This window comes from Schistocerca piceifrons, chromosome 10 (genome assembly GCF_021461385.2).
Source record: "Schistocerca piceifrons isolate TAMUIC-IGC-003096 chromosome 10, iqSchPice1.1, whole genome shotgun sequence".
In the NCBI taxonomy this organism is placed as follows: Eukaryota; Metazoa; Arthropoda; class Insecta; order Orthoptera; family Acrididae; genus Schistocerca; species Schistocerca piceifrons.
The window spans coordinates 24,317,607-24,332,222 of NC_060147.1; the positions used below are offsets into that span (position 1 = coordinate 24,317,607).

At 45.4% G+C, this 14,616-nt stretch overlaps 1 protein-coding gene across 1 annotated transcript in view; it reads right to left on the reverse strand.

Moving 5' to 3' along the window:
* Positions 1-14,616, reverse strand: part of LOC124718648 (TBC1 domain family member 5) — a 174,953-nt gene that overhangs the window by 47,612 nt on the left and 112,725 nt on the right. Inside the window, exon 11 of the mRNA XM_047244277.1 lies at positions 11,795-12,108. Coding sequence (XP_047100233.1) covers positions 11,795-12,108 — 314 coding nt within the window. The remainder of the gene's footprint in view (positions 1-11,794; positions 12,109-14,616) is intronic.

Genomic DNA, 14,616 nt, shown 5'->3' on the forward strand with positions numbered 1-14,616 from the left:
TAAAAATTACCAAGAGGTACTGGAAAAGATTTTATTTCAGCACACCAGGCTTTAAAATCCTCCAACATGTACATGTCATTGCTAAAAAGTAAGCCTTTTCACTGTAGAAATATCAACTGAGTATCAAGTTCTCTACATCATAAAATGATGTAAATTATATGAACTGTTACCAATGTTAACATTCCATCAATAAATTTCTATGTCTCAGGTAATCCACTGATGACAGTGGGGCAGCAGCCACACAAGAGGCACTTGAATAATGCAAACCGAAACCAACAGCTGTATTGTAATTCAAATGATGTTTATTCAAAACATGCTACCAGTTTTGATATGAAAAGTATCATCTTCAGGTCCCTGTATGTGAAAACATACATAGTAGTATGATGATGATGATGATGATGATGATGATGATGATGAAGTATAATGAGAGTTCTGAAGCCAAAAATTCCAGTATGTGGCAAAAATGGGGATAAATCAAATTATAAAATTATATTTAAAAATACACTATCAGTCACCACACAACACAAAGTTCAGAATCTAATTTACACTAAAGCGCCAAAGAAACTGGTATAGGCATGCGTATTCAAATACAGAGACATGTAAACATGCAGAATATGGCCCTGCAGTCGGCAATGCCTACATACGATGACCAGTGTCTGGCACAGTTGTTGGACCTGTTATTGCTGCTACAATGGCAGGTTATCAAAATTTAAGCAAGTTTGACTGTGGTGTTACAATTGGTGCACGAGTGATGGGACGCAGCATCTCTGAGGTAGCGATGAAGTGGGGATTTTCCCATACAACCATTTCACGAGTGTAGTGGGAATGTCAGGAATCCAGTAAAACATCAAATCTCCAACATTGCTGCGACCTGAAAAAGATCCTGTAAGAATGGGGCCAACGATAACTAAGATAATCTTTCAACATGACAGAAGTGCAACCCTTTTGTAAACTGCTGCAGATTTCAATGCTGGGCCATCAAAAAGAGTGAGTGTGTGTGTGTGTGTGTGTGTGTGTGTGTGTATGTATGTGTGTGTAGCAATATATATCAGATTCTGAACTTTGTTTTTTAAGGATATCAATAGTATATTTTTGTTACGTAATTTTATGATGTGATTTATCCCAGTTTTTGTCACATTATAAAAGTTCCAGGACAGTTTTTCTTAAAAACAGAAAACCGCATTTACCAAGTAATGACCCTAGCTCCTACTGCAGTAGTCCCCTTGGCTACCTATACACAGTTGCCAATGTTTCTGGGAGTCTTGGAAACAACCAGGGAAATTTTCCACTGTGATGCTAGTAAGGTCATTTGTCACAGCCAGTTGGACCTCTGCGATACCTCGATGAAACTTTCCTTTCAGTTGCCTTTTCACCCACAGAAACAAAGAAAAAAAATATAATAAGAAATTGCAAGGCAAGAGGTCAGGCAAATATGGTGGATGCGGGATAGCAATAACAGAATGTCTGCCCAGATACTCGGTAACAGATAACACATTGTGGGGTCTCGCATTGTCGTGCAGTGAGAACCAGTCCTGAGAATGCCACAAATCAGGTTGGTGACACTGAATTCATTGTTGCAAACATTTTAAGACTTTGATGTAAAAGGTTCAGTTAACAGTGAACTAATCCTTAACTAACAAAGAATGCGATCAACACTGCCTTTGTCCTCGAAGGTGGTTGTTTGACTTTTTTCGACCCTTGTGATCAGGACTCTGCAATATAACACTTCGATACTTCGTGTGAGGGTTATACCGGTAGCACCAACTTTCATTCCCAGCAATTACCTATAAAAATGAGGGATCACACCTGGCTCTATCCAGTAGTTCAGCAGAAATACTTCATCCTTCCTCTTTCCATTCATCTGTTAGTGTGTAAGGGACAAGTTTTGAATTATGTTGTTCTGATATCATGTTAAATGATGGTTTTCTTGCAATAACTGCCTTACACATTTCACATCTGCACCCGCATGTGCTGTAGATGGGTGACCAGCCCTGGGATCGTCTTGCACAGAATCCCTGCCTTCACGAAACCATTTGTGACATTTGGAAACACGATTTATTGAAAGTGCCTCACCTGCATGTGGTTGCTAAATCATTGTCCAGGTCTCATAGGGGTTTTCATAAGCTTAAGCAGAACTTAATGTTCACTCTTTGCTCAAAATCACTATCCATTGTGTCACCTACCTAATATACCAAAAACCCAAACAGTGTGTTGCTAAGCATAGTCTTGCCACCAGGTGAGTCTGTGCAGAAACATGGCCAAGGTCATTTCAGGGACACACACATACCAAGTACATTGAAACAACATTTCTTTCCAGAATGAGATTTTCACTCTGCAGCGGAGTGTGCGCAGGTATGAAACTTCCTGACAGATTAGAACTGTGTGCTGGACCGAGACTCGAAGTCGGGACCTTTGCCTTTTGCGGGCAAGTGCTCTACCAACTGAGCCACCCAAGCACAACTCACGCCCCGTCCTCACAACTTTAGTTCCGCCAGTACCTCGTCTCCCACCTTCCAAACTTTACAGAAGCTCTCCTGCAAACCTTGTAGAACTAGCACTCCTGAAAGAAAGGATATTGCGGAGACACGGCGTAGGAGCGCTAGTTCTGCAAGGTACGCAGGAGAGCTTCTGTAAAGTTTGGAAGGTGGGAGACGAGGTACTGGCGGAACTAAAGTTGTGAGGACGGGGCGTGAGTCGTGCTTGGGTAGCTCAGTTGGTAGAGCACTTGCCTGCAAAAGGCAAAGGTCTCGAGTTCGAGTCTCGGTCCGGCACACAGTTTTAATCTGCCAGGAACATTTCTCTCTTTTAAGTATCGCAAACTTGGAAATTTAAAAACACACCACCACCTATCCTGGAGCTTTTCTGACAAAAAGGAGAAAGGGAGTACTTTTCTATCATGCTATGTATGTTCTCATACAGAGGCCTGAAGATGACTTACAATACAGCTGTTTGTTTCGATTTGCATTATTCAAGTAAGCTGTTACAAATCAATGTTCTAACACACCGTTTAGATATCTACCATAGCGGATTAGGATAAGAGACACCAAAAGTACTAAATGAGTTTTGCTCACTGGGCAGCAAAATAAAATGACGGTCAAAGTGGATAGGATGTAAAATGCAGACAGGCTGCATCAAAGAAATCATTTCTGAAAAAGAGGAATTCGTTAATATCTAATATAAATATAAGTGTTAGGAAGTGTTTTTTTAACTGTCTGTGTAATGTGTAGCCATGTATGGAAGCTAAACATGAACGATAAACAGTTCAGACGAAAAGAGAATAGAAGCTTTTGAAATGTGGTGCTGCTGAAAATTAGATGGGTATATCACGCAACTAATGAGGAGGTACCGAATAGAATTGGGGAGAAAAGGAACCTGCGGCACAACGTGACTAGAAGAAGCGATTTGTAGAAACGACACATTTAGAGATATCAAGGGATCACCAACTTAGTAGTGGAGGGAAGTTGGGAGGGTAAAAATCGTAGAGAGAGACCAAGATATGAATACTGTAATCATTTTCAAAAAGATGGAAGTTGGAGCAGTTATTTGGAGATTAAGAGGCTTGCATGGAATAGAATAACACGGAGAGCTGCAAGAAACCAGTCTTTGGATTCAAGACGATGACGACAGGCTACAATGGGTGCTTCTGCCTGTTAATGTATAACTTGATACAATCCACAACCTGAAGGCTCCCCACTGTGATGGGACGACAAAATGTGATGTGTGAATGAATGAATTACACTGAACATTTATAATCCAAGTTTGGAAACTTCAAAATTCATTTCCACTGACAAAGATAATTCATAGCAATTCAATATTTCCATGAAATAAAAATTAATCAAATTAGATCTACCTTCTTGAATAACCCAGTATTTCTTCGCAGGTAATATGTAACAAGTTTCGACACAGTTACTATACGCATTACAGACCTATGTTGGAAAACAAACAAACACAAACACAAACACAAACACAAACACACACACACACACACACACACACACACACACACACACACACACACACATTTTTATATATAGGTTTTGTTTATGGGCTTCTATCATTTCTATTGAAATCGGTAACCTGCTCATAAAAAACATGTGACTTTGATTCGTGTTGAACAGATTATGACTGCACTTTCATACCTATTAATTCCTTCCTCTGGGATGAGAGAGGCATAGTTGGGAAAGGTTAAAATAGGAAGGACAATTCACACATACTGCAGCATTGGAGGAGGAGGGCAAACAAAGATGAAGCAGGGGGCATCAGATAGAGACAGAGAAAGAACAACTGATTTCAGGAAGGACAGGTAGAAGAACAGGTTGCTGCCAGAAATGGGAACTTTTAATTTGAGGCCTTTGGGAGCAATACCAAAAGTTAACCAGGAGTTAAGAAAAAGTATGTGTGAGGTTTGTTTGGCTACAATGAGAGTACAATGTCTGTTCAAAAAAATTCTGGAAGGTTTATAATTTTGCACCAATGGTATGTTGGAGTGAAATACGGTTGACATCTCTGCACACATCTGTGTTTAATGTGTACCTGTCTTAAGTTCCATTGCTGTATGTCTGTTACCTATTGTTCAGTTCTGTATTGAGTAGAACATTGTTTTGCACAGTTTGTGAATTTTGACATGGCAGAGTTAGAGGAGCAACACATCTGCATTAAATTTTCCGTTAAACTCAAGAAAACCTGTACAGAGACACATGAAATGATGAAAGAGGCCTACAGTGATGAGTGCTTAAGCCATACTTGGTGTTACGAATGGTTCACACAACTTAAAAATGACTGGACAGAAGTTACAGATGACTCCCGTTCAGGACGCCCTTCCATGTCTACCGACAAAACTCGTGTCAGGAATGTCAACAAAATTATGTGTGGCAGTTGGAGATTGACTGTCTGAGAAATTGCAGAAGAATGTAATATTTCAGTTAGATCACATAATAAAATCCTGACACAGTATCTAGGAATGCATCATGTTGCCGCCAAGTTCGTCCCACGGTTCACGAGTCAAGACCAGAAAGACCTTCGCCTTGCAACCTGGGAAGAGCTTTTGGATCTTGAAAATGAGAACAAGGTGTTCCTGAGAATCATAACTGGTGATGAGATGTGGGACTACAGTTATGATGTTGAGACCAAGTTTAAATTTTCACAATGAATTGGGAGAGGTTCTCCAAGACCATAAAAAGTTTGCCAGATCAGGTCAAATGTCAAAGCCATGCTGATAGTTTTCTTTGACTCTGAAGGATTAGTGCCACAGGAACAGACTGTTAATCAGTGGTACTATCAGGACATGTTGCAAGAATGTGAGAGAAGGAAACACTGAAATGTGGTGAGACAATTCATGGCTCTTGCATCATGATGACAAATCCCACATTCATTACTGTTGGTGCGTGACTACTGTACATAAAATGAAATCGCTGTGCTGCCTCATTCTCCTAACTCTCCACACCTGGCCCCTGCGGACTTTCTTTTATTTTCAAAGTTGAAAATTCCATTGAAAGGACGAAGATTTGCAATGATAGATGAGATAGAAGAAAATTCGTAGATGGCGCCTCGTGTGATCCGGCAAGGCAGGAGGCGTATCAAGACTACTTCTGGAAATGGAAACTGCATTGGGAGCGGTGTACCAAATGTGGAGAACAGTATTTCGAAGGAGACCATGCACAATAAATAAAAAGCAAGCATAGAAAAATTTTGCGGACTGTAATGGATCTGGGAGATGTGTTATTTTCTACCGGATTTGTCGATACCAAATCTAATGAAGGAGGTTGTAAATGTTTTCTTATATTTTTGTCAGAATATTTTTTGTGAATTTTAATTTGCCTATTTTATGGTAATTTGCTTATATGCTCTAGAGTGACAGCATATTGATTAATGTTAGTAGATGTGACGAAGAATATCAAAGAGACTGGTTACAAGTGGATTGGTTGGTTGGTTTAAGGATGAAAGGGACCAAACTGCAGAGGTCATCGGTCCCTTTTTCCAAAATACTAAAAATACCCACAGAGAATAAAAAAAAATTTTCAACAGAATAGGAGACAGACGACACAGAACAAAAGAAACATAGACAAGGACCAGACAAAACGAAATAAAATCACACGGAGTGTGACGGTGGTTGGCCGACCATAGGAACAAAAAAAAAAAAAAAAAAAAAAAAAAAAGGGAAAAGCTAACCACCGAAAACACATTAAAAACTTAGTTTAAAACCGTAGGCCAAAGGCCAGAATCAACACAAAACAATAAAATAAAACAGAAACACTCAGATTAAAGAATAAAAACTCCCTGCCCTAATAAAACGTAAAACTAAGGCAGCCATAACAGGGTCATCAGATAAAATGGCAGGGAGCGTATCAGGCAGCGCAAATGTCTGCCTGACCACAGCTAAAAGGGAGCAGGCCAACAGAATGTGGGCCACTGTCAAAGCCGCCCCGCAGCGACATACAGGAGGGCCCTCCCGGCGCAGTAAATAACTGTGTGTTAGCCGGGAGTGGCCAATGCGGAGCCGACAAAGGACGACTGAGTCCCTGCGGTTGGCCCGCATGGATGACCGCCACACAGTCGTCGTCTCCTTAATGGCACGGAGTTTATTGGGTGTGATCCGATCGCGCCATTCAGCGTCCCAAAGCGCAAAAACTTTTCGGCGGAGGACTGCCCGCAAATCAGTCTCTGGGAGGCCAACAGCCAGAGATGGGTTACTCGTGGCCTCTTTCGCCAGGCGGTCAACATGTTCATTGCCCGGGGTACCGACATGACCGGGGGTCCACACAAAGACCACAGAACGGCCACAACGCGCAAGAGTATGCAGGGACTCATGAATAGCCATCACCAGACGAGAACGAGGAAAACACTGGTCGAGAGCTCGTAAACCGCTCAGGGAATCGCTACAGATAACGAAGGACTCACCTGAGCAGGAGCGGATATACTCTAGGGCTCGAAAGATGGCGACTAGCTCAGCAGTGTAAACGCTGCAGCCAGCCGCCAAGGACCGTTGTTCGGAATGGTCCCCTAGAGTTAGCGCATACCCCGACACGACCAGCAACCACCGAACCATCGGTGTACACAATTCCAGAGCCCTGATACATGGCCAGGATGGAAGAAAAGCGGCGGCGGAAGGCCTCTGGAGGGACCGAGTCCTTCGAGCCCTGTGCCAAGTCAAGCCGAAGGCAAGGGCAAGGAACACACCACGGGGGTGTACGCAGAGGCGCCTGGAAAGGAGGTGGGACAGGGAAAAACCCAAGCCCGCAGAGAAGCTCCTTGACACGTACGGCGATCGGACAACCCGACTGGGGCCGACGGTCCGGCAGATGGACGACCGACTGCGGGAACAGGACACGGTAATTTGGATGCCCGGGCAAGCTAAAAACATGGGCACCATAAGCAGCCAGTAATTGTTGGCGTCGTAACCGCAGTGGAGGGACACCTGCCTCAACAAGGATGCTGTCCACAGGGCTGGTGCGGAAGGCACCAGAGGCAAGTCGGATCCCGCTGTGTAGTATTGGGTCAAGCACCCACAACGCAGAGGGGGATGCTGAGCCATAAGCCAGGCTCCCATAATCCAGACGGGATTGGATTAACGCCTGGTAGAGCCGCAACAGGGTAAATCGGTCGGCGCCCCAGCGGGTGTGGCTCAAGCATCTCAGAGCGTTTAGATGCCGCCAACACGCCTGTTTAAGCTGCCGGATATGAGGCAGCCAAGTCAACCGGGCATCGAAAACCACCCCCAAAAACCTGTGTGATTACACCACTGAAAGAAGTTCGCCGGCAAGATAAAGCCACGGCTCCGAGTGGACAGTGCGTCGCCGGCAGAAATGCATAACGCAGGTCTTGGCTGCCGAAAACTGGAACCCATGAGCTACAGCCCAAGACTGCGCCTTGCGGATAGCACCCTGTAGCTGACATTCAACAGCTGCAATGCCAGGAGAGCTGTAATAAAGGCAGAAGTCGTCAGCATACAGGGAAGCAGAGACAGAATTTCCCACGGCCGCAGCGAGCCCGTTAATGGCAATTAAAAACAGGCAGACACTTAAAACAGAACCCTGGGGCACACCGTTCTCCTGGACGTGGGTGGAACTATATGAGGCTGCGACTTGCACGCAGAAGGTACGATACGACAGAAAATTTCTGATAAAGATCGGCAGAGGGCCCCGAAGACCCCATCCATGAATCGTAGAAAGGATGTGATGACGCCATGTCGTATCGTACGCCTTCCGCATGTCGAAAAAGACAGCGACCAGGTGCTGACGGCGGGCAAAGGCAGTACGGATGGCCGACTCCAGGCTCACCAGATTGTCGGCGGCGGAGCGGCCTTTACGGAACCCACCCTGAGATGGAGCCAGAAGGCCCCGAGACTCCAGTACCCAAGTCAAGCGCCGGCTCACCATCCGTTCGAGAAGCTTGCAAAGAACGTTGGTGAGGCTAATGGGGCGGTAGCTGTCCACCTCCAAAGGGTTCTTGCCTGGTTTCAGAATGGGGATAACGATACTTGCCCGCCACTGCGACGGAAACTCACCCTCGACCCAAATACGGTTGTAAAGGTCGAGGAGCCGTCGCTGGCAGTCCACTGAGAGGTGTTTCAGCATCTGACAGTGGATGCTATCTGGTCCAGGAGCGGTATCAGGACAAGCAGCAAGGGCACTGCGGAATTCCCACTCACTGAATGGAACATTGTACGATTCTGGATGGTGGGTGCGAAACGAAAGGCTCCGACGTTCCAGCCGCTCTTTAATGGAGCGGAAGGCCTGGGGGTAATTCGCAGAAGCGGAACTCATAGCAAAATGCTCTGCTAAGTGGTTTGCAATGACGTCGGAGTCAGTACAAACTGCTCCATTCAGTGAGAGCGCAGGGACGCTGACAGGTGGCCGATAGCCGTAGACGCGTCGAATCTTGGCCCAGACCTGCGATGGAGTGACATGGAGGCCAATGGTGGACACGTACCGCTCCCAGCACTCCTGCTTGCTTTGGCGGAGTCCGCCGCCGAGGGGACCCAGAGGAGCAGGGAATGGCAGATTCCGCGGCAGTAACGATGCCGGTGGTGACCGATTGAACCACCGCATCAATGTCGTCATTAGAGAGAGGCTTAAGAGCGGCAGTGGAGGAGAACAAGTCCCAGTCAGCCTCATTCATAGCCCATCTGCTAGGGCGCCCAGAAGAGTGATGCTGTGGTAGTGACAGAAAGATCGGAAAGTGGTCACTACCACACAGGTCGTCATGCACACTCCATTGGACAGACGGTAAGAGGCTAGGGCTACAGATTGAAAGGTCAATGGCGGAGTATGTGCCATGCGCCACACTGAAGTGTGTGAAGGCACCATCATTTAAAATTGAGAGATCGAGCTGCGACAATAAATGCTCAACGATGGCACCTCGACCTGTTGCCACTGACCCACACCACAGAGGGTTATGGGCGTTGAAGTCGCCCAATAGCAAGAAAGGTGGCGGCAATTGGGCTATCAGCGCAGCCAGGACATGCTGCGAGACATCACCATCCGGTGGAAGGTAAAGACTGCAGACGGTAACAGCCTGTGGCGTCCACACCCGAACAGCGACAGCCTCTAAAGGTGTTTGGAGAGGGACAGACTCGCTGTGCAGAGTGTGAAGGACATAGAGGCAGACGCCACCCGACACCCTTTCATATGCTGCCCGGTTCTTATAATAACCCCGATAGCCACGGAGGGCGGGGGTTCGCATCGCTGGAAACCAAGTTTCCTGGAGAGCAATCCAGAAGAAAGGGCGAAGGCTGAGAAGTTGGCGGAGCTCAGCTAAATGGTGGAAAAAACCGCCGCAGTTCCACTGGAGGATGGTATTGTCCATGGCTGAGAAAGGCGTGAAAGGACTGGGAAGGCAATTTACGCCGCTTGTTCACTCACTGCCACCGATTCAGTACCCGTACGAGAGGCATCCATGGCGTCTGAGGGACCAGCGAGATCAAGGTCCTCAGCGGACGCTAGAATCTCGACTTCATCCTCAGATGCAGAGCGCGAAAGGTGCGGTGGGGTTGGTGCCACCGCAAGTTCTTTGGCCTTAGAGGTCTTTCTCTTGGACTTCTCTCGCTGAACCTTGGGTTTCACCGGCTGGGAAGGCTTCACCGATTCAGTCTCCGGGACAGAAGAGGATCGTGAAGCCCTACGCCCGGCCGCTGGTGAGGACTTATGCCACTGGCGGCCGTCATCCTTCCCACTGGTGGAACCCTGGGAAGGGAGGGTCCCAAGGGAACTCTTACGGGCGAGAGTAGCCGAAGAAGTTAGACGCTTCTCCGGCTGAGAAGCGGGGACGGATGTCCCCGACGGGTGGGAGGAGGTTGCTCCTGAGGTAGGTGGTGCAGGAGCAACCGGTTGGGTAGAGCCCCCCCCACGGGCAAGGGGGCAGGAGGAGTCTTACTGCTTATCGAGCTGGCTGGAAGTCTCGAAACTGATGGAGCTAGCACAGTTGTTGTAGCAGCTGCATAAGAAGATGTCATTCTCACAGGATGGAGTCTGTCGTATTTCCTTTTGGCCTCAGTATAGGTCAGCCGGTCCAGGGTCTTATATTCCATGATTTTGCGCTCTTTCTGAAAGACTTTGCAGTCAGGCGAGCAAGGTGAATGGTGCTCCCCGCAGTTGACGCAGATGGGAGGCAGGGCACATGGAGTATCGGGATGAGATGGGCGTCCGCGATCTCGACATGTGAGGCTGGAAGTGCAGCGGTAAGACATATGGCTGAACTTCCAGCACTTGAAGCACCGCATCGGGGGAGGGATATAGGGCTTGACGTAGTTACAAGTGGAAGCTTGTGTGTTGTGCGAAATGTCTTTGACACTGGAGTCGTCTCTGACCGTAGTCAGTCGGCAGTGAACTATCGGTCTGTGACGGTGGAACAATGTATAGGTCCCTGTTATAATAATTTGCAAGTGACCAGCAAAAATGAGTTATTCCACTACTTTTTATATAAACATCAAGAAGTAAGCACATTCGGAGAAATGGTATTTGAAGCACCAAAAATGAGGCAAACGCATTGAACCAGGACATTTCTGCAGCCGAGGAAACAGCATTATGAAATCATACTTTCACTAGATGACTGAAGCCAACACAAAAAAAGTCAAATATCATCTTATAAACGTTTCACGGAAAAGGGAGTACTGTCACGAAATATGCTAAGTTCAAGTATATCAAAATAGTGAGCATATTTCAGGACAAAGTTCCAGAATTTCCTGAACAGACCTCGTATGTTTATGGAAGGAATGTAGGTACTGAAGCATAGGTTTATGGAACCTGATGAGAGATGACTTGGGCAGGTGGAAAGTAACATTTAATGAGAAAAATAGCTAAAGCAAGGTGAAGGGTTGCTGTTCACAGGTGATAGAGAGAGTTGAAAGAATCTCAGAGCACAACCAAAAACACACAGCTATTAAGTAAACTATAAAAAATTGATGGACAGTAAAGGAAACTGCAAGGAAATGAGAGGAGAGATCAAAATATATAAGGAAAGCAGCAGCCAAATAAGTAAAGCTGTTGATACACGGGGGAGAAAAAGCATCAAACAGGGAAACAGAGCTCCTAGAAGAATAAAAAGGGGATTGGCGAACAATGAAAAGCGATAATTAACCTATTCAAAAATTATCAAACAAAGAAAAAGAAATGTGTGTGCACAGAGAAAATGGTCATCAAACAAAGGGAAAAAAAGCTAATCAAACAAAGGAAAAAAGCTCACCAAACAAGAAACAAAATATTGGCATGCAAGGAAAATGGTTGGCATAAAAGTAAAGAAGGACTTGTGTTTTATTTATGTACTGTATTTGAGAGCTCAATGTTGCACAGGTACATGCCTTCCAGAGAGAGTGCTGATGTCGGGCGCGGAGCCCTTCTTGAGCTGCGCGGCTGCCTTCTCCGAGCTGCGCACCACCACCTGCGAGCTGACCACGATCTCGACGTCGCCGCCCTTGTCGCCCGGCGGCACCGTGCTGCTCCGGTAGTGGTGGTGGTGCTGCTGCTGGCGGTGGCCCGGGCGGCGCTGCTTCGGCGGGCAGAACTGCCCCTCGTGGGTGTGGCCCGCCGCCGCGCCCCGGTTGAGGTCCGCCCGGCCGCCGACGGTGACGTTGGGGAGCGTCGGGAAGGACGTTATTGCCGGCTCCGAGTATTTCTGCGACATCGGGGCGGGTACGAATAAACCGACTGACGAGACACGTGTGAGGAAACACAGCTGTACTGTCCGTCGGAAGTTTAAGAGAGAAGTCAAATTGTGCCACGGTTTCCACCGTTACGAGTAAAATTTCTATTTAAATCTCGAGTCGGTGCACCAATTTTTATAACACGAGCAGGCACGTGGCATACTTTGTACACGTGTAAAGAATAGCTGTCTTTATGTTGCCGAGGTAAAGATGTATGAGCAAAATCACAGCTTAATCCTAGTTTGATTAAACGATAAAATAAAATTTCACTGTATCACCCTGTTACCGCATACAAATAGTACCTCACAGTAGTGACTCACTTGGAGCAGTAAACAGCACAGTCGCGTCATATTCCAGCCAAACGTTTATTTGACTTCTAATTATCTCGAAGACAACTGCCTCAATGTGGGAATCTGCTGCTAACTCAGAATCTGGGGCATTTTCTTGCACAGATATAAAAGATAACTGCACTGTTTGTGTAAAATGTGTATATATTGCATTGTAAAGTTACTGTGGTTTATGTTGTGGCACGACTAGAGAGGATGACTGTGTGTCCTATCGTGAGGGACGTACAGATTCAGCACATCGATAACCGCGAGGGTACGAGACAGATATTTTACGTGGAAAATTATGTACGCTATAGATACTGAGATTCGTTCCAGTAGCACAGCTGTCAAAATGAGACAGTACCTGTACACCGATTGGTGTCAGACTGTAGCAGCAATCTTAGTATTTAATTGTAGTTACACTGGTAAATATGTTCCTGGCTTCCAATATTCTTGTGAGTCTCATATGTATTTGATGATATGTAGACAACTTTGACGGTTTAACTGTCAATGCAATTTAGCAATCCGTGCAAAATAATTTTACCGCTGAAAGTTCCATCTGCAGAAAGAAAGAAAAGGTGGATGGTGCTTTGATAGCGACGGCATCAGTAATTCGGCGGGTAACTTCGATAAGAGCCAATCGTAATGCACGATTCGTTCACATCCTTTGTGCTGGGTTATAGGGGCCTCTATATAGCGGGGGGGAACGCTTGTGTGTGTTGAAAGCAGGATGGGTAACACACAATGGACTGGGGTATCACGTTAGGACCGCTGGGAAGAGTGCATTCGATGGTATACTGCGCTATTTGCAGTTAAGCAGAGTTAGACACGTCTTTCATGTCGCGCTAGGAACAATGCGCCCTGTGCTTAAATTTTTTCTCACCTAGCTCACTGTTTATTTTATATTACTGCTACTCACTTGCATGTATGACAACACAACTTATCACTGTGTTAGAGAAAGCAATAACAAGGGAATAGCTATGGGCTGGCAACTGTAAAACAAAATGGTACGGTAAAAGACGATGTTATTTGGATTCGGCGCATCTTATGCATAGGGTGCACCCACTCGAGGGTTAATTCCAAACAACGGAATGTCCAGAACGGAACAAACCTCAGCACTCCGAGACTGTGGCCACGGGTATGCGAGTCGTGCTCGTGTGAATGTGTGTGTGTTTTCTACTTTGGAAAAAGGCCATCATCTGAAAGCTTAAATATTTTAGCAGTCTTTTTTTATGCCTATCTATAACTCAATGTTTCCTCAATTATTGACTTTTGTAATGCAATAGCACAGCTTAACAGATACAATCACAACACTCTTGCTCATTTTTGTCGTACTCTGTGACAGCTACATTGCACTGCTGAATGCGACTGATGAATGTGAAGAGTATCATTTGCACTGATTTGTAGAATGGTTTTTACAAATAGAAGTATATGTAGAATTTGACTGAAATTACTTGATAGTTGACACTTCACATGTTGGAGCTGGCCTCCTCTAATCAAAGCACTAAACATAAGGCCTAAACCGTGTGCTGAAGCTTAGCATGACACAGCACGATAATGAATTTTAGAAGGCTGCAATTCATCATTGCAACGGTATCATCAGAGTCTGAAATATAATAATCTCATCCAGTATAATGGCGTAGTACAGTGGTTAGCGTATAAATCTGATGTGTTGAAGGTTGTAGGTTCAATTCTCGTGAAATGTAGTAACATTTTTTATTTCTAAACCTAATGAAAATTTTTTGATCATTCTTTTTATTCCACTGACTGGTTTAAATGTGTTTTAATACTTTGCTGCATTGTTATCATTATTATTTTCTCTTATTTTTCTTCCTATCATACTGTCTTCAATTGGAATCTGCCTGTGTCACTATCAGGTGATAACGCACCAGCTCGTGTAGCTAGTGTCAGGATAGTTCAAGTAACTACCGACAGTGAGAAGTTACAATTTGCTGTTAGTGTTGAAACTGAATTTTTTGTGTCTCGAGTTTCCTTTTACTGGGTATCTTTAATCACTGTGAGCAAACTGACTGCACTTTAGTTCTGCCACAGATTTTTGAATGCCATTTTCTGGGATAAATTGCACATCACAATCACGAGGACGAGTTTACGACTTGAGTTCAAATTCAGGGCTACGAAACAAGTCATCTGCTG